This window comes from Protomyctophum bolini, assembly GCF_963924005.1.
Source record: "Protomyctophum bolini genome assembly, chromosome: 18".
Classification (NCBI taxonomy): Eukaryota; Metazoa; Chordata; class Actinopteri; order Myctophiformes; family Myctophidae; genus Protomyctophum; species Protomyctophum bolini.
In genome coordinates, this window is record NC_137879.1 from 13,158,056 (window position 1) to 13,183,592 (window position 25,537).

Sequence of the window (25,537 nt, forward strand, 5' to 3'; positions counted from 1 at the left end):
TATACTGTTTTCATGTGATGATGACTGAATAAACATGTGGAAAATACAAAACATATTTCTCATGATGATCTTGAATTTGTGAAAGTGTTCAAATATAAAATATGTGGAGAACATCAAAAAGTCATACTATATATTATCAACTCTGGGTGAAGGCACAAGAGAACGTGTATTTTGTAAAAGATCTCTAATACAGTAATACAGCAGCAAAGGTAAAGGTAAGAATCAGCTTCACGGCTTCATGGCCCAGAACACTCCAGCCGTCTCAGATGCCTAAATTCTAAATTGTCCTTCAAAACCATACACGGAAGCAGGGCGTGGTTATAAGCACAACCCGTGTAGGATTTAGAATGTCGCGTCTCGGACACTTCTTATAGTGTTTCCCATACAGAGGATGCATGGCTGCTATATTCTTGCACTAGTAAGCCATTTTTGCACTAGTAAGCCATTTCTTTGGGTGTAGAAAAATAATTGATGTGTGCTTTAATTGAACAGATAATTTTCCAGTGAACGCTGACTGAGTCACTCAAAAAGACCCCCATAGTGTGTGGAAGTGCTTGTTGGTGGACAGGCGTGCTGAAGGAGCTCCATTCCTGATGTGGTGATGACCTCTTCCTGGAATGGGAACATTTCAAAGGTTGTAAAACAAATCATAGACGATGATACTACCTGGTGTAATTATTATTTGATTTATACAGATGCTGGGAGAATGTGTCTGAATATTATTATAATGTGTTTGTATATCAATTCCATTGTAAACAATTGATGTGCATGTACAGTAATTTTCTTGAGATTGCCACGTTACAAATTGCAAAGGGCATCATGGAGCTTTTTGTCCTCCCCCCAATATTCCTATTGGCAGTAAAACCATATTTCCGGGTCTAATGCCAATCCTGTAAGCCTGGACATTGGACTGGACTGGCTATTTTCAGTATTTTTCCCACAAAAATACTTTCAACATTAACTATACAAAACATTGCCTTATCAGCAAACACCCTTGCGTTTTCCCAGCTCTAAAGTAAGTGTAATTCTGTACATTGCCTTGACCCAAACATAAAATAATGGCTGATATATATTTCGTCATACTGACAAAATGGCCTACCCTGTGAAAGCTGACCAGATCGTCCAGAGTGGCGTGTTGGATCTGGTCGAGGCCGATGAAGCTGTAATAATCAGCGGAGGCGTCCACCAGGAAGTGTTTGAAGGCGTGGGCTGTGCGGTAGGAGAGAGTGAAGCCCCAGATACACTCACTGACCCTCAGCAGAAAGCTGCCCTCTGGCTGCTCTGCAAGCAAACACTCTGCCTCCTGACGGGAGATGATGCCTGGAGGGATGTATAAATGTATAAAGTACATCTATGGTTTAGCAATGTTTTTATAGGGCAATATAGATTTGTAAAGAAGAAGCGCTTCGTGGGTCCTTTATGTATAGAAAACTGCAAACTTCATCAGGGTCAAGTCAGTTGACCCTGAAGAAGGCCCATGCAGGCCGAAACGTTTTTCTACCTGCACAGAGCTGCCTTGGATCCTCTTTAAAGTTTACCACATCACCTTACCTCCTTCCACATTGATCTTTACCCAATGGTATAGAACCTTTTAAAGAACTCTTGTGCTGTAACTTCTGTATAAGTATTGCTTTTGTAATTCAGGATACACTGTCAAAGTGCACTAGACTATTGGTTGTCGAGTATTTTTTTTGTTTTTAATTTGATTGAACGCAAAGGATATAAATGAAGGACAATCTCGTAGATCATTACAGATTAAACAGCCCTATACTGAGAGGATGTTTTACCGAAAGCGGTTTTCCGGCCGGGGCACTTTGGTTGCAATGCAAACGCTAAGCTTAAGGGGTGGCAATTTCCCTGAGACCCTGAATGGCACCCCTCAGAGCAGAGCAGGCTATATTTCTCAAATATATCTCAAATGATGAGGATGCTTGTTTTGTGCATTAGGAGAGTGCTAGTTAGTTATTGAGTAAACAGTAAACACTAAACACACGGTACGTGCGTTTACCGTTTACCACACGTACCAGCCACTTTGTTCATTGGCTGGTTTCTACCTGTACGTCTACAGTATATCTGATATCACAGTAAGTCTAAATCTGATATCACAGTCACCTGTCCATTTTGATGTGATCATACAGAAATGTAATAACGCTTGTGATGATCTCCTGTGATTCACCTGCAGTGTTTCATTGGTCTCATAGTGTTTGTGATTATAATACAATTTAGACAAGAAGAATAGTCCACTTTGCAGATGTTTCTGAATGCACCCTGGAATATGTCTACTTCCTGTAGAAATAGTTTGTTTCCAAACAACTATTTGCTAGACATTAAAATGCCAACATGAATTCATTTATTTTTCCTTTGGTGCCATGTGCAAATCTATCTTCATCAGTTTGTGATGCATTGACAGTTCTGGCCTTGTAGTAGGCCTACCCACCATGAAACCATGGGGCGATGGAGTTGCTGTTCCTCTCATATCCCGCCCGCTTTGGTTGCTGCTCCGCTCGAAACCAGTGGATTATGGACTCTCTGCTCGCTGGACGGTCTGGCCGTGGACAAACGCTGCTGCTGAAGAAAAACACAAATCAGTCAGAGTGTGTGTGTGTGTGTGTGCGTGCATGTGTATGTCACGCGCGTGTGTGTGTGCGTGTGTGTGTGTGTGTGTGCATGTGTGCACATTGGTGGACGTCTACATGCATGTGTGCGTGCATGCATGCATTTTTTCCACTCATTAGGGGGGAAAACAACACCGACAGCATGCTTGCATTTAAAGGGGCTCTATTTTTCACAGAGTCGAATGTCAATTCTTCCTGGACTAGTTACTAGTAGTAGTTAGTTATAGCCTAGGGTTAGCCCTTCCTGTCCATCGGCTTGTGCCCCACTTTGCTACGAGCTTGTGTGAGCTTATATAGATCAGCTATTTTCACGCTTTGAATATTCAGAATTATTGGGATTCTTTTTTTTTCTTAAATATTTTGAGAAATGTCACCTAGAATGAGTTAATTGCCTGCCCAAAATAGACTTACACACGTATCATACGTATGCGGTAATGTGATTACCGCTATGTATCAAGACAGTGAAAGGTTGCACTGTGTGAGGATTACCTGTCTGTCACATTGGCATCCAAGGCTGTGCTACGACGTCGGCTCTGAGATTCTCCATTCATGAAGGACGTACGGAAGCGCAGGGCTATGAGACTGGTCTCCAGGGTGCGGAGGGAATGCCGCTTGCATTCTTCTCTCGCACGAAGTGCCTTGGATTTCATCTCCTCATCGGCCGCTTTGGACCGACGCACTGCGGAGGAAATGTCATCAAGAAGCTTAAAGTCATACTGTAACTTTCATTTTATAATGTATTCGTAACGTATTTTAATGTGTTTTATCAGTGACCTGTGAAGTGGTTCATAAAGGACAGCTTGCAAGATATTACTAGGCTAAAAGTTAAAAGTTGATACTGCATTGTGAATCAAGTATACGCAGGCCTTCGGGATGGAAAGATATTATAAAACAAACAGTCCTTTCTATCAAATTACTGCAGTTTTAACATAATTCAGCACTTTGTGTTTCATTTCATGTGTGGCCCTCTGTCAGTATGGCCAAATTGGCCATCTGATGATGAAACAAATGAAATGGCCCTTGCTTGTTGTATAAGATGTTCAGCAGCATGGAGAGTAACAGACACATGGCTATGAGAAGGACTTAAGCACCGAGGATATACACAAGTTAGAGAAAAAGCATTCAAAGTACAGACAGAGCCAACTCAAGTCTTCTAGAGCAGATCTACAAAAGCGCGTGAGCTTGTAGATTTTCACTATTTCTTAATTTTGTTTTTATTATTTTATGGAATTTCTTAGATGTGTTTGTTTGTTTTCTTTTAAAATGTAAAAGAAAATCCTTTGAAATATATTTTTTAAACGTATAGGAAAAGAAAATTGGTCTGTGACACACGAATGGGTCCCGACCCATTGTTTGGGAACCACTGGTCTAGGCGGTTTAAAAGTGGTTAACTATTTACATGCATTGGCACACTGACATTTTATACTGTACACGTACAGTAGGTAGGCCTACAGTACATTGAAACGTGCACCACAGGTAAACACATGACTCACATTGCTCCTGCCACTCGGAGTCTTCTGTCTCGTGTTGCCTGTCTTCTGGCTTGTCTGTCGTACACGTGCCATCTTTACTCTCCCTCTGCTCGTCTTCCGCACAGTTCTGATGATGACAAATCCTGTGGTGTTATTAACCTTCAATTGGTTTCTGTTCTGGAAACGCAACAATCATAAGGAGGGGGGATCGCTGAAATTGAGTGGATTTTCACATACATCTACAAACCAGGACTTATTTTAATGAATTAAATGTTTATTGCCAGGTCCTTTCGGCCCACAGTAATTGATTTACTATATTAACCATAAGTATAACGGACAACAAAGGAAACATTTGGTTTGTGTGTGTTGTGTTATACTTTTAGTATAACTTTTGACTGTAGGCCTATACTTACCTACTGTTAATAATCTTGTTAATATAGAATTCAATCAGAATCAAGTTTACACCTAATGAGAGGGGTGGGCAATATGCTTTCACTCATTCGGTTGAATCTTATTCAGGTGCGACCCCACCATCAGTGTCCCCATGTGGGGTCCCGACCCCGACTTTGGGAACCCCTGATCTATAGGCCTACTGGTACTGTCTATTCAACATCTACATTCTCAATCCCTCCAATGGAAGCTGTCTCTTACCCCCTGGGCCTCCAAAACCTGCTTCTCTTCGCCCGCCTGCTTATTCATCTCCTTGTTGACCACCTCACTCCTCCATTTCCCTGCCAGGAGACAGGCCTTCTGCTTGGCCAGGGTGTCCCGAAACCTTTTCTCCATCTCCTCCTGCTTGACACGACTGATGAGACACACACGTTTAGAATGAGACACTGGACACTCCTGTGCTAAGACAAATGTGTTTAGAATGAAACACAGGACAGTCCTGTTAGTAATGAGACAAACATGTTAAGAATGAGACATCACAGTGAGTAGCCTACAGTAGCCTAATGTAAAAGTTCCTTTGCACTATATGACGTGTAGCATTGTCAGTCCTAACACGACCACGGACATGACATATGCTATATTTGTGAAGATTTGATTTTGTTTTAGATAATTGGAAAATGTTTTAGGCCTGTCCTATATCATGGGACATTTATGTCTACAATTACGTACTGACAATTTGAAATTGAAACTGGATTCAGTAAATGTCTGTCCATCTATTTGCCTATGGCTACCTACCTGCACGCCCACTTTTTCAACTGAGGGGATGAGGATAATGTTTTTAGTTTTTTTTACTTTCATACTACAGTGTATAGGCATACTCAAGGTTGTGTGTGTGTGTGTGTGTGTGTGTGTGTGTGTGTGTGTGTGTGTGCCTTACTAATAGTAGTCTTTCAGTGTGATGGGTCCTGGTTGGAGAGTGGTGGCAATCAAGGATTGGAGGCAGCTGGCCATTGCCTCCATAATCACTATAAAAGAGCCACCTTTCCCACTACTTCTTTCTCCTCCACCTGGGCCACACGTTATTTTAGTTTTTGGTTGCTTCAGTAATGTGTAGTGTAGTTTGTGTGGCAGTTTAGTTTCCCTGCCAGATTTTTTGTTGGAACCATTTGCTTTAACTACTTTAATTATTCCATTTAATAAACGTATACATTTTTGCATGTATTGTTGCATGCCAGTTTCCCTTCTTTGCTGTGGTCGGGAGCCAGACCAGTTCCCATATGTGAATCTCTCTCTCTGCCCTCAGTTATGGGGGGGGGGGGGGGTTAGAATAATAACGAGCTTGTCGTGGTCTACTGCTCTATGATTTCAACGGCAGTGTTTCATTGGTCTTTTTCGACATGAATACCCACACTAGGCTACTACTCACTAGTAGCGGAAACGGATCAACAATAGTCCACTGCTGCCCTCTCGTGGTGAGTGAGAGTTGTGACACCAGGTCTAACTACCAGGTAGTTAGACCTGCACATATGTCATACATTTATGTTTTAATTGTGTTCTGGGCTTTGAAGAGACGGGGTAGGCCTATGTGATTCGAATCAATTCCCAGTACCTTTACCTTCTACTCTACTACATCTCACAGGGAAATATTCCACTTTTACTCCACTATACAATTATGTGAAAACTTTAGTTACAACTAAGTTACTTTGTATAGGTTTTGATTACCTCTCTCACCTGATCTCCTGGGCGTCCTCGTGAGCCCGTCTCCTGGCTCTTTTCTCCATCAGCTCGTTCATGATGTTCCCAAATGGCCGATCCCCCGCCGCCTCTCCCATCACCCACACCCACACGTCACCGTCTGAGCCCAGCAGCCAGGCGATGCCCCGGCTCTCCTCTGTAAAGACCCAGAAGAGACACATTACAGAGATGCCTGATACAGTAGGCTATACCTTTTAGTATGTTACGTTGTGATCTTTTGTGTATAGATCTTCTATTTTTGGTGCACAATACCAAGTATGATTCAGGCAGGTCGATTGGTGACACTTCTGAAATACCACATTTGTTTACAATTATTAATGTGGACTATACAGAATGTATTATGTGATACTATACCTCCACTTTGAGCCACTTGAGGCTAGTAAAATGAGCAAGAAGATGTGTTCCGGGATGAAGTTTACGTATCAATCTAATTTAATTCATGAGAACTGCCAGTAAGAGCCCCTCCCAATATTTCAGTGCTTCTATCTATAACATTTTATATTCTAGCTAGAAATATTTACATTTTGATTTACCTTAACTCTCAGTGCCATACTTGCCAAAGTAATTGTTCTGAAACTTCAGTCTTATTACTAGTACTATACCACTCTGAACTCAGCAGACTTCTTTAGTTTGGCATTAGACCCAGATCTAGAGACAACATATCTGCTCACCGAGTGCAGATTTTGAGATGATCTCAAGTAATGTTTCTAACTCTAAATTGAGATACTAGGAGACTAAGTCATTACGGTTCCAAGCTGCTGGAGCCATATTATCTGTTATCCATTTATTTCTTCTGCCCTAAAGTTCAATTATCTCTCAGAAACCGTAAAAGTGTAACAACTGCTTTATTCCTTACTTCTCTGTGTGTGAGCGTGTGTGTGAGCGAGTTTGTGCGTGCGTGCGTGCGTGTATGACTGTGAGTCACATTGGAGCCTCATTTAGCTGTGAATGTATTCTAGCCCTCTAGTAATGGAGCCCTCTATAAACTCTGCCCTGCCTTTCTCTCCATGTCAGGTTGTAGTAAACCATTGTGCTCTCTACCTGTACGACAGAGCATGAATTAGCCACCGCACTCAGAATGAACAGACACCACAACAGTGCATTTTCATTACAACCAAATGGCTGGTTATTAAAGAATGAGGTCATGAATACAAGCGGCCGAAATGAGTTTTCTTCAGTGGGTGGCTGGCATCTCCCTAAGGGCCGATTCATACTCCTATTTTAGAGCCGAATAAAAGTCGGTTCGGCTCTGTTGAGCCTACAATGTGACGTAATTTGAGGTTCGGGGGGGCGGGTACCTCTTCGGTGCTACTGAAAATGTCTGACGAGCCGAAATCATTTCGGCACTACAGCGCCGAAACAGCGGTAAAATAGGAGTATGAATCGGCCCTAAGAGATATAGGGTGAGAAGTTCAGTCACGCGAGAGAGACTCAGAGTAGAGTCGCTGCTTCTTCGCTTGGAAGTGAGCCAGCTTAGGTGGTTCTGGTTAGGATGCCTCTCGGGCGTCTCCCTAGGGAGGTCCTCGAGGGACTTCCCACTGGGAGGAGCCCTCAGGGCAGACCAAGGTGCAGTTGGAGGAATCACATCGACTCACTGGCCTTGGAACCATAGATATTATAAAAAATAGTTAATTGGAGCGACGTGTATCCCAATGAAGGCAGGAAGTCAAGCGGAAGTGCAATGCTGAAGGCCTTTTTATTTTTTACAAATCTTGATAACAGTACAAAACAATACAAACAAACACAAACAACTAAGTCAACTTATTAATACAACAATACAACATCAGAGCCAGGGGGGATTACTAACAGAAAACATTAAAGAGTGAACACAAAGCAAACAGTTCTCCGCAGCTTTCTTATTTAGAAGTGCTGAAGGCATTTGCTGAAGGCACGCTGCGTCACTCATGCGTCTCTTGCTGTCACTCAAGTGACTACTGGCCAATCACAGCGCGTCTTTTCCAGGACTTATGTTACGCACACGGAAGCTTGACATGCTTCCGCTAATTGAAGGCAAATGCTTTGCAAGGAATCTCGGGAAAATTGTGCCTTCAATTGTGGAACCCGGAAAGGACGTCTACGTTTACTGTATATATGCTTGGAATGCCTCAGGATCCCCCAGGAGGAAGTTACTAATAGGGACTTTAAGCAACGACGGCTACGGCAGTCCAATGCTCGATACATAAACTTGCTTACCGTCGCAGCCCTTTCTGCTACGGCAGAACCTACAACGCCATGTCATAACCATGTTTGTTGAAATTAGCTGTCATACATTTACACCGATTGCTCCATCACCTCTCTTATGCTGTGTAATGTGTTGGCATGCTCTGAAGAAATAACACTAATAGGGCTCAACTGAGAGGGGAAGAAGATGAGTAAAAGTTTCGTCTCCTCGCTACAAAATCCTGATCAACGGGCCATTAAACCGGCTTCCCTTACAGATGGAATAGACAGTTGAGAGAAACCACGCGCACCCGCTCCCCTGCCCCCCCCCCCGCCCGCACCCAACACACAGCCAACTGAGGGTGTTTTTGGACTGAGAACCAAGGCCGCAGTCTGCACAGCTAGCTGTGTTTACCTCCCACTATCTGGACTTTGAGACGATGTGACCCTGGGACACAGATCCGGAGCCGCTCAGGATACACGCAAACATAAACAATGAACTAACAAGACATTTCACACACATCCCGCACCACATACCGCCTTCTCCCTATCCACCCCAACCCGCACCTCACCCCGCGCCCCCCCCCCACCTGCTGCCCGGTTGTGAGAATTTTTTTTCCTGTTTTCAGACAGTGCTTCTTGTGGTGTGATGACCATGAAGCGTTTGTGAAATGTGATGACCATGAAGCCTTGTGTGAACAACAGTGTGTTTTTGTCCTCTGACCTTAAACCCAACCCCCACCCCACCCAAGTTTCCGTGCCTACACAATGCAACTGTATGTGATATGATGTCCTCATCCCCCCCCTCCCTCCCTATCTGTCAATACCCCTCACCCACTCGATGCCTCCCCCACCCCCCCTATCCCTTTTCTTTTCTGAAGATGCAAGTAGGCCCGGGCGCAGCTCACGCTTGCGACCAGCAGCAATAATTTTGGTTTGACTGATGTATTCACATGTTTCAATGCCTTATGACCTGCTGTAAAACCCAATTGCCCTTCGGGGACACTAATAAAATAACCTTGAACCTTGAACCTTGAACCTTAATACCATGTGTCATATTAACTATGTTTATTAAAACGGTTTTAGAATAACACAGATTGATTGCTCCAGCACCTTTCTCTTTACACTGCTGATCATGTCATGCAGCCTATGTAAGAATTAAGCAATATCGGCAAGTTAGCTGACGTGCGACGGTGTGTTAAAAAAGACGCATAACCATGGGAACCATGGTGATGCGGAGCAGTCCTGAAAAAATTGCATCCTTAGGGCCCCAAATCACACCGTAGAAAGCATGAGTGTATTTCAAACACAAAGTGTTTTTTGACTGTTGGAGTCATATTTTGACAGTAGAAACTGCCTGTCATAATTTGCACCCACTCCCTATCTAATTATTGGACAGTATTATGATCTTGATATTAATTTTGTATTCATCCTTAGGGCCCTAAATCAATATGTATAGCATTTAAACTGCCCTCAGGACAGCAATTTAACATTGGTGTATGTACAGTATAGTATTTAAGCTGCCCTGAGAGCAGCCTTCAAAAGCTGCCCTTAGAGAAGCAAATTTAACATGGTTGTATTGTGTATCAACAAGTATCAGTGTTGGACATAATGACATAAATAATCTAAAGATGTTGTGTGGGGTGCTGAATTACACAAAGGAAGAAGTAGGGGAGAGCGGGGTCAGTTGGTGCGGTAGGACGGTTGCACCTCGGACTGGATACCATACAACGCCTTTTCGTCGCATATTTCCGGTGACGTCATTCGATTCCACAGTGCCCGAAAGCCTTGCAGACAAAAAATTATCCATTTCCGCCTAAAATTGACGGAGCTACAGACCCTTTTGTGTTTTTGCACGCTTTAAGTAGCGGAGACTGGAAGAGAGACAGGTCGGTTGACGCGCATTTTACTAATTCCCTCCCTGCACAGAGATTAATTAATTTCAAGTAACCAAACTTTTTTGTGAAAAAGATACACTTGTCCTCTCCCATTATCCCGAGTGTTTTTTAATTTTGGTGAAACGAGTCGGACGCAATCGGCAAGCAAAGTGATCTCGCTCTTACTTCCGCGTCTTTCGTCCTTGATCTTGCTTTTGACAGGACGAAAGGTTTTTTTTCTTTGCTTGCCGATTGCGTCCGACTCGTTTCACCAAAATTAAAAAACACTCGGGGTAATGGGAGAGGACAAGTGTATCTTGTTCACAAAAAAGTTTGGTTACTTGAAATTAATTAATCTCTGTGCAGGGAGGGATTAGTAAAATGCGCATCAACCGACCCTGCTCTCCCCTACAGGGCATGTTGGGGGGAGAGAGAGAGAGAGAGAGAGAGAGAGAGAGAGAGAGATGGAGACATTCAATGGACCGAGTTAAATTAACAATGAGGATTTTACAGTATAGATTGGGGATAGATAGAAAAAGATTGAGAAACACTATGACAAAAAATAGAATGTAGATATACAGTTGCAAGGCTGTAATAATTCGCATGACTCAACTCTTTCTCGGAGGCCGAGCGGGGCTTTGCTCTTGGCTTTCCCTCTCCCTCCAGCGCCGCACTTGTTCCTCACGGATCTTGAAGAAGAGGATCTGCTTCTGGGGCTCATTGAGTTCGGCCAACAGCTCCGGTTCGATGTACATTTCCTGGAGAATCTGCTTCAGCATCCCTGCGGCGTCTCAGGGGAGCTCGATGGCTCTGTGGCGTGGCTGACAGATTCACCCTGTGGCCTCGACAACACGTTGAGCTTGTTTAAGGCAGATAATTATTGGGGATTTGAATGTAATGCTCAGTCTGGGTGGTGGTCAGCGACACAGGTGCTCTTCCTGGCATCATTGCATTAGAATTTCCGCTGTGTCACTCAAGACCGTTACTTAACCAAACCTATTCTTTACTCACGTACAGCATGAATTATAGTTCTCCTTTAACGTTTTGTGTCCATGTTTCCGGTGTCGTCGTCTCTTTCATGGACAGTCCTCTTGGGATATATCTGTCTGATTGCCGTAGTCTGTACAGTTTTAGGACAAGAATCATGTTTTTGATGGTTGAATTCTTCTTTCTCCGCCTGATCTTTATGTCCGTCTGTCTCCTTGCGTGGCGTGGTGCCAATCTAACCTACTTTATCTCCAGCAGGGCCGCTTTTAGTCTGGGGAGACATGGACACCTGTATCTGACATGCTCACGACAGTAGGCATGTGACTGTGTGTGTGTTTCTGTGCACTACAGCCTGTCATCTGACCTGCCCCCCTTAACTGCAGCCTTCATCCCTCATGTAATCTAATCTCCCAAACTCACCTTACTGCCACGGGCCCACGGCAATAGCAGAAGCTCTCTAGCGCACAAATGCACTCACTTGTGCTCCCACGTGCCTATAGTGTAATCATGCATGTGCAAGCATTTTTTGTTGTTGCTTTTATTTTTTATATATTTTTTGCCTTTATTGATACTGGTACAGTAATTAGACAGGAAAGGGGGATAGAGACAGCCTGGGATCGAGGCTAGGATAGAGATGGGGAGTTACGCACGGCAGAGGCCGTCGGACTCGGGAGTCGAACCGGCGGCACGCCGTCTGGCTGGCTTGGCAGCCTAGGTGCCCAGACGGTTGAGCTAATCGCCCAGGCCTGTTGATGCTTTTTTAATCATAATTTTGAGGTGATGTAACTCGGGATGTCCCGATAAAAAAATCTTTGCTCCCAATCCAATTCCGATCATTTGATTTTGAGTATCTGCCGATACAGATTTTTCCCCGATCAGATATTTATTTTATTAGAAAATGTTTATGCCATATCATAATAGTACAATAGGCTATCCCAAATCACAGACAAAATGCAGTCTAAATTATCATGAATAAGTAAAGTAATAAGTAACTAGTTACTTTTCTCAGGGAGTAATAAGTAGTGTAACTTTATTCCTTTTTTTAAAGTAATAAGTAATAAGTAGTATATTAGTGTTAAAGTAATATTTTGACAACACTGATCATGATATGGATATAATAGTGGTATATTTTTGAGGGCCCACCTCACGCTACAGAGAATGGGCAGTCAGCACATGCATGCAAACACATGCATGTGCTCTGCTCAGGTTGTAAGGCATTTGTGGGTCAAGAAAGCTATAGCCTCCCATGGTAGTCAAGGTCCCCGGGGCACAGGCCCCATTGGCCCAGTTTATAATCCATCCGATCTAGTGCATGTGTTTTGTAGTTCAGTGGAGGTATAGCCTACTCTATTATTCGTTATATTCACAAATAACTGAAACGGCATACATTATTTTGTTCTCAGACATTTTCATGTCATGGACCCCCAAATAAAGGTGTATTTGGCTGACCCCACTTCAAAGGAAAACCACTGTTCTATAGGTAACCCTAAAATGTCTGTGATAGGCCTATAGTTATTGCATAAATGTCATGTATTCCAGATGGTAGGACTACATGAAATATGCTATCACAGCCATTTTAGGGCTATAGGGAGTCTGACACAGCTAGCTTGCATTGTATTATTATATTAGTAGATTATGATGTCTTCTGACACCTGCTGCTACAGATTGTGTGTTTGTTTTGACGCTGGTATGATATTTAATATCATATGGACAATATAGGTTAGGTCACTCTGTCTAAGCATAAAAGACAACATGCTTTGGCACGAGCCCCTCTTATATACAGCTTTCGTCCTCACATATATTCAATATACTCAATATTTGCCATTGACAATGAAAGGAGAAATTAAGTCAAATGTCCGCCAAATATGACGTAAATCTGTACCAATCACAATGACAAATTTAGTTGTTCATGAGATGATATATGACTTCACATGGGTGTGATTTTTAATTAGTTAAACGTTTCTTTCAACCTTGTTCATACTAGTATAGTTCCATCAATTTACCACGAGGGGGCAGAGTATACCTAATGCAGGGATATTTTTATTTAATTTATTTTGTTTGCCCACAGCATGCAGGCTCAACAGTATACACATTTAACCACTAGGGGGTGTGTTGCCCCACACTAACTATCCAGGGTCAAATAGTTTTAGACATGTCACATTGTTTTTTATGAATGATTAATCTGCTGTTCCGCTGTCATCACCTCCTTAAATCACCCGTAGCTTGTCTCACACTCTCCAGGCTATTGGGACGCTCTCCGGTGAATGAAGTGGAAAAGAAGAGAGAAGCAAGGTGGCAAGAAAGTCTCTCGAAAGGTGCATCATTTGAATTGGAGATTAGTCTGACAAGAAGAGAATGGAAATAGAACAGAGCTGCAGTCAGGCACAGGCACAGGCACAGGCACAGGCACAGGCACACACACACACACACACACACACACACACACACACACACACACACACACACACACACGCACAAATGCATTCTCTCTTATTGCTCTGATTTCTCATCTAAAGCAGACATCAGACCTCCATCTCAATATTCATTCCTGCATCCAGATGAAAAGCTATTTAACATTCCATAAGCCATCAGGAACAGTCCAGTCATGATGAAAAGATTGCTGTTGACCCCTGGCTGGTAACGTAAATAAATAATAGGACCACTTCACTCATTTTAAACCTTATTATTCATACACTAATGCTCATTAATATGGTGACACCAATGCTGTCTTCTTAATGGTTTTTTTGTGGCTTTATTTTATATTTTCTATGGAGGGACAGACAGTAGGCTGACAGGAAATGGGGAGAGAGATGGGGGGAAGACATGCAGTAAAGGCCGTCGGGTGCCTGGACCACTGAGCCATGGCCCAGGCCCAATGCTGTCTTCTTACTCAGTGTCTCATTGATGGCCTATACAGAAACCATGCATGCCAATGACATTATCAATGGGAATTCCAAGCAAATAGACTTTCTCTTCCTGGAAAGGTAGCATGCTGAAAAAAGAAAACTATCACTGGTAACAGTGGAGTGGTAAGCATGCATGTTTCTGAAACAGCACTCATCTGAGACAGCAGTGATGCCATCTCACAGTAAGCTTTTTTTTTTGCTGGCGGAAACATCCTGTGTCAATTTTTCCCCGTAAATGAATGCCTTACTTTGCTAATGTTTGCTACAGTATACTTGCGTGTGGCAAGCTCACAACACATTATAGTTTATTGAAAAAGAGAAACGTGCATTTCCTGTACTACAAATTAGTTGTTGTTCCGCAGTGTTGTGATGCTGTTCCGTTCGTCTGTGGTCAGGTTGTCAGGTCTGTCTGGTGATGGGTGGTACTGATTGAGTGTATGGTTATCTAGCTGTATGAGGCCTCGTATCCTGCCGTCCACCTGGGAGAGTTTTGGCTCCCAGGTGGAGGGTAGGAGAAAAGGTGTATGTCGGTCTGTCTGTGTGTTTTTGAAAAAGTCTATTAATTTAAGTCTACTATGGTATCTGTGTGTGTCCCTTCGAAGTGCCTCCCAATCTGTCCCTGTGGGTCGAGGAATGTAGGCGAGACCCCTCTCCAGCAACTGGGCCTCTGCGGCCGTGAGACGGACAGACCTGGACAGGTTCAACACATTGGAGTGGGGGTCAGGTGCTGGTCGGAGGGACTGAATGGCTGTTGGACGTTGAGAGGAAGAGGAAGAGGGGGGAAGAATGGTGATAGACGGTGGGGGGGGGGGGGGGGGGGGGAGGGAGGAGGAATGTATGTATGGTAATGATAATGAGCTTTAAACTGTTGAGATTAATAAAGGTATCATGTTTCAACCAACCTGTGTTTGTAAAAATATATTTATATGAAATGAAATGGTTGTAAAGGTTTAACCTGACCTTTGGTCAGGATGTGAAAACAAACTCCCTGAATACACATGTATCTAGCATACGATGTACAGTAGCATACAAATTGTTTGGTGCTGACCATGTGAGGCTATAATATATACTGTCTGTCTTTACCAGTCAGGCATTACACTTTGATTTCAATTTGAGAACATTTGGAACTGCACAATCCTCAAATTCTAGTACATCAACACAGTTGACACTTACTGAAATGCAGGTATTTCTTAAAATAATCGTATATCCACAACATTCGAACCTGTGGCTAGAATAACATCTTTAATAGTTTAGTAGTGAGGATCCCTATTGTTTATTTCAGTGCTGTTCTGTATTGTTTTTATGCTGTGTTTTTGCAATAGTAGCCTATTGCAAAATTCACTCGTGTGTCCTTGAGGCTACAACATTGTATTCTGTAAACAAAAAATACTTTTAGTCAGATAAGTCGTGTTGCTGGCAGGGTTTCTGCTCTAGTGTGTATGTATATCCTCAGAGGACGAGCTTGTCAGAGAAAGAATCTTAGATCTGCTAATATTATTTATCTCCAGTTAATCTGTTTAATCCCAATGTAGTTTGTTGAGCCATATAATTAGGTTTAAAAGCATGTGAAAATACAATTTTTTTTTGAGTATCTTTTGACGGCCCTAAATTGCTCTGTTGTTACTTGCGCAAGCAGAGCGCGCAAGTAATCGTTTCGCTTGGTCTCTTCGAAGTGAAGACAAGTTTTCTTCAACGGTGAATCTGTGCCTGGTTTGCTGGGACTAGTTACAACATTACGTCATCCTTGAGAGAGTACATGGTGTGTATATGACGTAATGTTGTAACTTGTAACTTGTAACTTGTAACATTACGTCATATACACACCATGTACTCTCTCAAGGATGACGTAATGTTGTAACCACAGTATACTGCTAATCAAATTACAACTACATACTCTGTATGTAGTTGTAACTAGAACAACTACATACAGTCTGTGCCTGGTTTGCTGGGACTAGTTACAAGTTACAAGTTACAACATTACGTCATATACACACCATGTACTCTCTCAAGGATGACGTAATGTTGTAACTAGTCCCAGCAAACCAGGCACAGATTTACCGTTGAAGAAAACTTGTCTTCACTTTTTGGAACCAAGTAACCACAGTATACTGCTAATCAAATTACAACTACATACTCTGTATGTAGTTGTAACTAGAACAACTACATACAGTCTGTGCCTGGTTTGCTGGGACTAGTTACAAGTTACAAGTTACAACATTACGTCATATACACACCATGTACTCTCTCAAGGATGACGTAATGTTGTAACTAGTCCCAGCAAACCAGGCACAGATTTACCGTTGAAGAAAACTTGTCTTCACTTTTTGGAACCAAGTAACCACAGTATACTGCTAATCAAATTACAACTACATACTCTGTATGTAGTTGTAACTAGAACAACTACATACAGTCTGTGCCTGGTTTGCTGGGACTAGTTACAAGTTACAAGTTACAACATTACGTCATATACACACCATGTACTCTCTCAAGGATGACGTAATGTTGTAACTAGTCCCAGCAAACCAGGCACAGATTTACCGTTGAAGAAAACTTGTCTTCACTTTTTGGAACCAAGTAACCACAGTATACTGCTAATCAAATTACAACTACATACTCTGTAACAACACTCAGTATAGCAATTGGTGCACAAGTGATGTTGACTACTAATGTAATGGTATCTGATGGATTAGTCAACGGTATCAGAGGACTTGTTGAGTATATTGACTTTGAGAAAAACGACACCTATGTTACAGTAATACTTGTTAAATTCCAAGACAAAGATGTTGGTCTTAATGCGAAGTCTAATAGTAAATCTAAAAATTACCCAGAAGCAGTTCCAATATACAGACATGAAGCTATAATTTTCCATGGAGGCAGAAGAACAGGATCAACAAATAGGTTTCAATTCCCGTTGACATTAGCTTGGGGATTAACTATTCATAAGGTTCAAGGTTTAACTATACAAGAGATTGTCGTATCTATGAAGGGCTCACGTTTTAACCCGGGACAAGCCTATGTAGCATTCAGTCGAGTGAAAAGGATAAGAGATCTATATATACTTGATTTTAGTCCTAAAAAGATCAAAGTAGATAAGAATGTAGAAAGAGAAATGATACGATTACGACAATCACCTCTAGAAAATCCAAATATACGGAAGATAACTCAATTACCATTAAAACATTCATTAAAAATTGGATTGTTGAACATCAGAGGTTATCTAACACATTTACAAGATATAAACTCAGATTCCCAACTCGAAATGTTGGATCTAATAGCTTTTACTAAAACACACTTAAAGAAAAATAATAACATTACTTTTAAATTAAAAACAATGAACACCAATTACAAAACAATCAGGAATGACAGAGAATATGATATAGGTGGGGGAGTTATGTTTGCTATAAAAGAAGATATTGCCATTGAAATAATTCAAAAAGAAATCGAGATATTAGAAAAAGTAGAACACGTATGTATACATGTAAAAAATAAAGATCTATATATCATTCTTATGTACAGATCACCTAAAACAAACCTTACGGAATTAAACACATTTCTCAAGAAAATGGTAAAGTATCTATCATCTCCGACTTCCACAATTATGATAATAGGAGATTTCAATGAAGACCATTATACTGAAAAATATATAAATATAAAGACCTTCATGTCAAGATTAGGCTTTAAACAATTAAATACAAATCCAACTACAGATTTCGGAAGTATTTTAGATCATGTATATTTCAACAAATTTGAAAGTATTATTACAGAAAGTGATACTTTCCAGCGGTCGAAAGTACTTGCGCGCTCTGCTTGCGCACTAGTAGGCCATTTATGGCCTACTAGTGTGCAACAAGCAAGTATGCACTCGGCAGAGTGCAGTTCTAGTTGAATATATGTCTGCCAATGATCCAATATAAAACAAACTTTACTTGTTTCCCCGATTGACTGGCTGGAAATTAAACATGTTCAGTGACTATAATTCTAAACTGTACTGTATGTTTTGACAGGGCAGTGTATATCACTGTGTATCAGATGTACAGTATGGAGGCTGGAGATGACTGGAGATGCTGCTGGACAGCTGGAGGCGTCGTCCGAGGATGAACTAGAGACGGGGGCTCTATCTGGACATGGTTATATCAGAGTGGTGATTGAGGCTCATTAGAAATAACTTTGAGGGACATATACAATATGATATTAAATATTAAAAGCAGTTTTAAAATGCACGTAAATAAACATACAAGCTTTAATAAAAGGTAATGGCAGACCTACTGTTCCATTTTGTCTTTCTCTTAGTTATTTATTAATGAAAACAGTACTTACTTAACACAAAATAATTGGTGTTATTAATGTGTCAGATGGTCCCTAGAAGGTAGACAAAGGTGTGTGACTGCAGGTTGTTACACCACGCTCCCTAAGCAGCCGGGATCCTGATGCCCCTCCCCCTCCTCGACACTCAGTGACGACAAGTGTTTACTTGATACAAGCTCCGTTTTATTTGGAAGTAAAACGAAGTGAAATAAACAACTTATAACGTAATGTTACACCTCATGGAAGTAGAGTGGAGTTGTCTGTGTTGTCAGGGAATTACAAATTGTTGAGTCACATCACGTACGTGTAGCCTCGGAAACCCAGTCGTTTTCGTGTGTGACAGTGGAAAGACAAACTGCATTGATGGGACCCAGCTGTGTTTATTGTCCAGGTGAGTTAGCAGTTAGCTCAGATCAGTATGCTACTATAGCACTAACATTTACATACGTAGCCTATACAGCAAGGTGCTATCATGCTATGCTAACTAGTTCCTCTCGGAACCCTCCGTAAAGCTTTTCTGAAATTTGGTCTAACAAATGTCAGAAACTTCAGTAGCCTACCATTGGGTTCTGCTTGTAGGGCTATGTGCTAACTAGGTGCAACTTCCCATTGACGGCCCATTCATCCAAACAGAAAAGTCCTGACTTCTATATCTAATTGTATTAAACAACGTCAAACTCAACAACATTGCAGCTGTATGGAAAGTTTATCCTTTCAATCTGAAAAGTTTTGGTTTCATAAAAGAAACTTTTAGAAACTCAAGAAATTCTGTGCAGGTGATTATTTTTTTGTTGGAGTTTGGAAGTGCTTGTCGAAGTAACTGAACAGGCCCCTGCGTGCCACCTGTTTTGACAGAAAGTAGCTCAGTCATAACATCTCTACGGTGGATTTTAATGAACACTTTGCAGATTTAATGAGGATAATTCAAGTTTTCCCTACAGCTGCAATGTTGGTGAGTTTAACATAGATCGGAAATGCAATTTCTATCAATGGGATGACAATGGAGGGTATTGCAACTCTAGATTAATCCCATTATTTTTGCCCTATAGGGCACAAATACATTTACAAACTGTTTTGCAGGGCTGTCACAGCACCAAAATGACCAAATATCCTATTTTGAAGGGAGTCCCCAGCTGAATTTGTAAATGTAGCATTAAAAGAAATCACTAAATCCACTTGAACCATAATTTGGTATATTATAATACCTATTCTATAATTTGAAAATAGCTCAACGCCTGGCGGTCTGACGTGTTGTGAGCTTGCCATTTCCAAATACATTGAAAAAGATGATAAATCAGACGCAAACTAAACGTTTTGTTTTTCTTAATTGAAAGTGATATCAGAGTTTTACAACCGAGTTTGCAGTAGCACCTATAGATTTCTATATAATATCAATTCATTTCAAGTTAGATTAATAGATGTAGCTATGTTGTGTGCGTGTTTCAAATTGTTTCTTTCTTTCTTTGCTTGTACCACAACCATGTACACAGGTACAAGTCTACAAGAGTTGATGATGACCCCAAATGGCCAGGGCTGACGCGTTTCGGCATCCTTTCTCCGCAACTTCAGCAGCCGGACACCGGACACTATTTTGCCTCTGCTACTTGCAATAGTCCAGTCTGTTTTCGCTTGCATATAGAGGGCTCTGAATGTCATGGCCAGTGTGTGGACAGTGGAAGACCAATCCCCCCTCCCCCCAGGCCCCAACACCACCATACCAAGCTCAGCTTCTTCTCTGTGCTGTAGTGTCAGGTCTCTAATTACAGCTGTGAATGCTACAGAAGTCCCTGGTGACTAGTCTGTGCTACACCAGAATGCTATGTGCAGTAGCTACTAAACATCAACCAGGATGAACATGTTATCAACAAGCATCTGTATGGGGGGCTACGCAGGGTTAGTAAGAAGATGGCAACCAGGAGAATCAAGCTGGTCGGTCACTACCAATGATACCTGGAGCTTCCAGCAGTGGAGGATGGAGATGACTGGATACACCGCTGGAGGGCTAATCCAGGGATGAACTTTACTAGAGAGAGGAGGGCTTACAACGTTTCACCCTGGCCATCACTTACACAACTGATCAAGTCAAGTAGAAAACTGCTCAAGGTAAGAAGAGGAACCTTGTTTAGTCTTTTCTTTGCTGCTGATGCTTGTTGCTGCTGATGCTTGTTGCTGCTTGTATAGTAATGTGATTCAAGCTATTGTACTATTGGGACCCAATGACTGGGTGGCAATGGAACATGTTCAGTGACAGTTTGTAATTGAAGGCTGTGATGTGAATCTACAGTTGTATCTGCTGTTGAAGGTAGGGAGTTGTAACGGCGGGGAAGGGGCAGGCTATTGGTTCTAAATGTTGGTTCAATATGATTTAGTTTCATTGCCCAGCCCTATAGTTCAGGTGAAAGTTTTGTATTAAGCCTGTGTATGCTAAAGCAGTTATCGAGTCAGGAGGCCTCTAGGTGGCGCAGTGTTCTAGTCAAACAGGACTGCATGTAGGGGAAACGGAACTGAACTTGTCCCTGTTGTCCCCACAAGAGGGTCAAGTTCTAAATGAAACCTTCTGTGTCCTGGAGGGAAGACATTAGTGGCTCTGTAATATGTCACCCAGAATCTTTGCTCTCTCCCTCACCACCCCATGGTTAATGTCTCTTCTTCTCTTCATGTCATTTCACTATCTCCCTCCTATTATCTCCTCCTCTTTTTTGTGCTCTTATTTTCTTTGTCTTTTTCGTCTCCGTGGTGCACGTAGGGTAGGCGTAGGGACATAGGCCTATAGTAGTGAAAGTAGCAGATCTACAAGCACACAACGCGTCACTCTGTGCTGCTACTTTTCACTGCATTATTATATCTTTTTTTAAATGGAATTTCTTAGATTTGTTTGTAAAAAAACAAATTTCCGTAATGGTTACTGCACCACATGTGTGGTCTGCAAAACAAAGTTTCATTGTATTTCAAATCTTGCGATTCCCCAGCACAGTATGAGCATATGAACATACAATAAAAGGTAATTTACTGAATATATGTGACTGTAGAAAGCCTTGCACACAGTTCAACATTTCATTTCTATACCTTGTCTCCAGTTTTCCATTTCCTTCTTTCAATTTTGATTTCAAATTGAAAGGTTATAGATTGCTGGATATATTCTATTTCACTCTCATAAATATCAGTCCCTTTGAATAGTTTTCCTTTAATCCCCTGTGCACGTTCGTTTTGCTGTGGGTCAGGAACCCAGAATTCTTTGCTGAGCAGAGGTTAAAGGTATTTATGGTGTTCATAACACCAAGACTACAAATGGATTTTTCTGCAGTTTATCCTTACAAATGTATCACTAGACCTGACATTGCATTGATCAATGTTGTTATTAGAGAGAGCAAGCTGGGAGACGCGTATCATCATAGATGGATGGTTTAAGCAGATTTAGTGTGATGAAACCTTACAATTTAGGCATGTATCAGATTCTTTTATCCAGAGTGACTTATAGGGTAAATGCCAGCAGCTCCTCTAAATCAGTGTTTCTCAAAATGAGGTCCGGGAGCCCCCCCAGGGATCCTTGAGGGGTTGTATAAGGTAGTTTATTTCTTTAATATTGCATTGAAAAATAACAAATGTCCCCAACAGGGTTTGTGTTAGCGATCACTACAGTATAGGCATGTAAGTGCCCACAGCTGAGGAACACTAAAATGTAATGATCCCCTAAGCATACAGGGTATGACTGCCAAACTCATCAACAACAAGAACCTAGTAACCTACTATAATTCAAAGTCCGGCCAGAACATCCTGGCAGAGAAGTGTTTTGGATGTGCTGTATTCAATCACCGAAGAGACTACCTGAACAACACCACTGCTCTCCATAAAACACCTGACTGACAGACACACGCACGGCGCACACGCACACAGAGAGAGAGAGAGAGAGAGAGAGAGAGAGACAGAGGGCTCTATTTTCGTCCATGCTAAAGCCCTTATCCCTACTTTTTTTTAACGATTGTGACATTTTTGAATTGTTAAAATAGCCAATCTACAAGCTCACTTGATGGCTATTTTAACTACGGTATTCAATTTTTCCCCCAAAAGTATATAGTCTATAGAGCCTACAGAGCCTCTTTCTCAAAGGAGAAGTGGTAAGCCAGTACTGACATGAAGGGCTTTTCTGTCCCAGGGAAGCCTGTGACAGTAGGAGAGACTTCACCAGAGCCTGCGGGAGAGGGGAGATCATATGAAGACCATATTTACAGTAATCCGCCTAGCAACACAGCAGCTCTAATCATTGCACTGATGGTAGAGGTTTGAGAATCACTGAACTTAGTAACATCGGTAACACCTGTGAAGGAAGTTAGTATGTGTCCAAACTGTAGTATAGAGCGTCGCAGTCCCGCCCCCTACCAGGGCCCAGGAAATTATTCTCTGTTCATTTTCCTCATAGACATTTCAAAAAGTATTTATTTAAAGACATTTACGCCGCGGACAAAGCCAACTCTTGTCGTGACAAATCATGACAACAAACCCGAACAAATAATTAGAAGAAAAAAACACTATGGCAGCCTTTTCTTTGTGTTCAGCTGCTGGAAGGTTGATTATGTGGCTGCTCGTGTATGATAACTATTTAACATATAATTTACCTCTGCTTGCTGTGGCCTGTGGGAGATTACACTCCCTCTCCACTCACACACCGTACTGTACTCCCAGTGATCTCCTGCCTCTCTAAACCCTAAACCCCAAGCAGTGTTTCTAAGGCTGCTGATGCGGTTCATGCATTCCTCTCCTCTCCCCATCTTCTCTCCTGTCTCTTTTTATACCGTCACTGATGTGGCCTATGACATCTGCCTTCATTTACCCTACACACACACACACACACACACACACACACACACACACACACACACGCACAATAGTGCTAAAGTAAAGCTCATGCATGCGAGTGTGTGATGTACTTTATCTTCCGTAATTAAAAGTAGGCTCAAACAATGGAGGTAATTAATATAATGCAAATATAATTACACTATTTTTACAATTTGCTGCCTCAAGCTGTGAGCTCAATTGTTGCTGATATAATTTAATAAATGTATGTGTACAGAGTAGCCTAATACACATGCATAATGCTTTTCAATCCTCCATTCATTAATATACTAGATCTAGATGTAGTCATACTTCAGGAATCAGGACATATTTATTGCTACACTGTGCGTGCTGTGTGTACATGAATGCATAGTCTCCATAGGCATATGGTAAGAAAGCTGTTTATATATATATATAGAACATGTGGTGTAACTTTCAGGACAACTGCTGCTGTCTTGTCCTATCCTGTCTCCTCCGCCGTTCCAACCACAGTACTCGCTGCCTGATTCCATTGGTTTCTCATTGTTTTTCTAGGAAATGATCCCTCATGGCAACAAGTAACGTGTGTGACTGTGTGTGTCGCGTGCACATGCATGGTTCTGCTTTTGTGAGTAGAAGGAAAGAGTGCTGTGTTATCCAAGGCTGGAAAGAGACTATAGAGTTCATTCTTAGGTTTAGCATTATGGTTGTAGGTTTAAGAGTTAAAATAGAGATGCTTCGGTGATCGGCCATATCAACCGATATTCACTCTGATCGGTAATCTGCATTTACCTTATCTGGAGAAACTGATCTTTTACACCATTTTAGTGGTATAAATGTCAATCAGATATTGAGCATAATATCATTTTGCATTTTTGTGACGGGCCTAAACATTCTCCCCTTCCTCCCCCCAAGTTACTAGTCATCCTATATAAAATGTGTTCCTGGTGACACGGTTTTGCGTGTCTTAAGTACCAGGTCTTATTCCCTAACTTGAGTAAACTAAAGACCTGGAGGCGTGATCAATGCCATTTGGCTATTCTGAGTGGCCAAAGAGCATTGACCACGCCTCCAGGTCTTTAGTTTACTCAAGTTAGGGAATAAGACCTGGTACTTAAGACACGCAAAATACAGCCCTTAGTGTCAAATAGTTGCACCGTTCCGTTGGCCAGCGCCATCTTTATAGTCCAATAATTATGTACCTGTTCCACTGCTGTGTCAAACCCACTGTAGCATTAATTACACTGTACATAAACATTTACATTACTGACTTTAAACTACAGGTCAGATTCTTGCTCTGAAGATGTTTACTGCTGCTGTAAAAGTAAGGTACAATACATTTACTGTACTTGACTCCTGCAACTACTTGTTTGCTGCTTGTCAGGAACTGTTCACTGGAGGTGCTGAAATATATGGAGCTGTCCAGTGCTGAACAGAAACAACTGGACAGTTACACAGCCAAGCTTTAGCTGTGTGTGTGTGTGTGTGTGTGTGTGTGTGTGTGTGTGTGTGTGTGTGTGTGTGTGTGTGTGTGTGTGTGTGTGTGTGTGTGTGTGTGTGTGTGTGTGTGTGTGTGTGTGTGTGTGTGTGTGTGTGTGTGTGTGTGTGTGTGTGTGTGTGTGTGTGTGTGTGTGTGTGTGTGTGTGTGTGTGTGTGTGTGTGTGTGTGAGAGAGAGAATTAGGTTTAGAATTATGGTTGTTAGTTTAAGATTTAAGTTTAGGCATTTAGATGTGGAGTTAAGGTCGTCACAGTGATATTTATTTGTATAATTTGTGCAGTCATAGACTCCCATCCTCAAAACATAACCATTACATCATTAATTAGGGTTAAGGTCAGATTAGTTTCATTTTCTCTAATCTATTGTTTCAAACAGGAGCTCTTCTTTTTACCCCTAAGGCCAGAAGTTCAAGCTCAGGTTCAGGTTTATTTGTCACGTGTATAGATGCAGGGTATAAATACAATAAAAATGATTTTGCTTGGATCACTCTCAGTCTTACATACACAGGACATAAACAAACTATAGTGCAAGAAAAAGACACAAAAGTGTAAGTGAAGTGACAAAACAGTGCAATACAGTTCAACGTCAGCTGTTCAGCAGCCTGACTGCCTGGGGGTAGAAACTGTTACTGAGACGGGTGGTGCGAGATTTGATGCTCTGGTAGCGTTGTTTGGAAGGGAGTGGTTTGAACAGGGTATTTGCGGGATAGCTGGTGTCTTTCATGATATTGTGGGCTTTTTTCATATGAGTGGTGTAGATGTT

At 41.7% G+C, this 25,537-nt stretch overlaps 1 protein-coding gene across 1 annotated transcript; it reads right to left on the bottom strand.

Annotated features, from left to right (window-relative positions):
- Positions 1 to 519: 519 nt before the first annotated feature.
- sh2d4bb (SH2 domain containing 4Bb) lies at positions 520 to 11,048 on the bottom strand (the record flags this gene model as incomplete). The annotated part of the gene is made up of 9 exons (XM_080789362.1): positions 520 to 612; positions 1,100 to 1,320; positions 2,438 to 2,565; positions 3,105 to 3,294; positions 4,109 to 4,214; positions 4,739 to 4,892; positions 6,209 to 6,368; positions 8,808 to 8,840; positions 10,883 to 11,048. The coding sequence occupies 9 exons, from the start codon at positions 11,046 to 11,048 to the stop codon at positions 520 to 522; spliced, it is 1,251 nt and encodes a 416-aa protein (XP_080645488.1).
- Between the last annotated feature and the right edge of the window lie 14,489 nt (positions 11,049 to 25,537).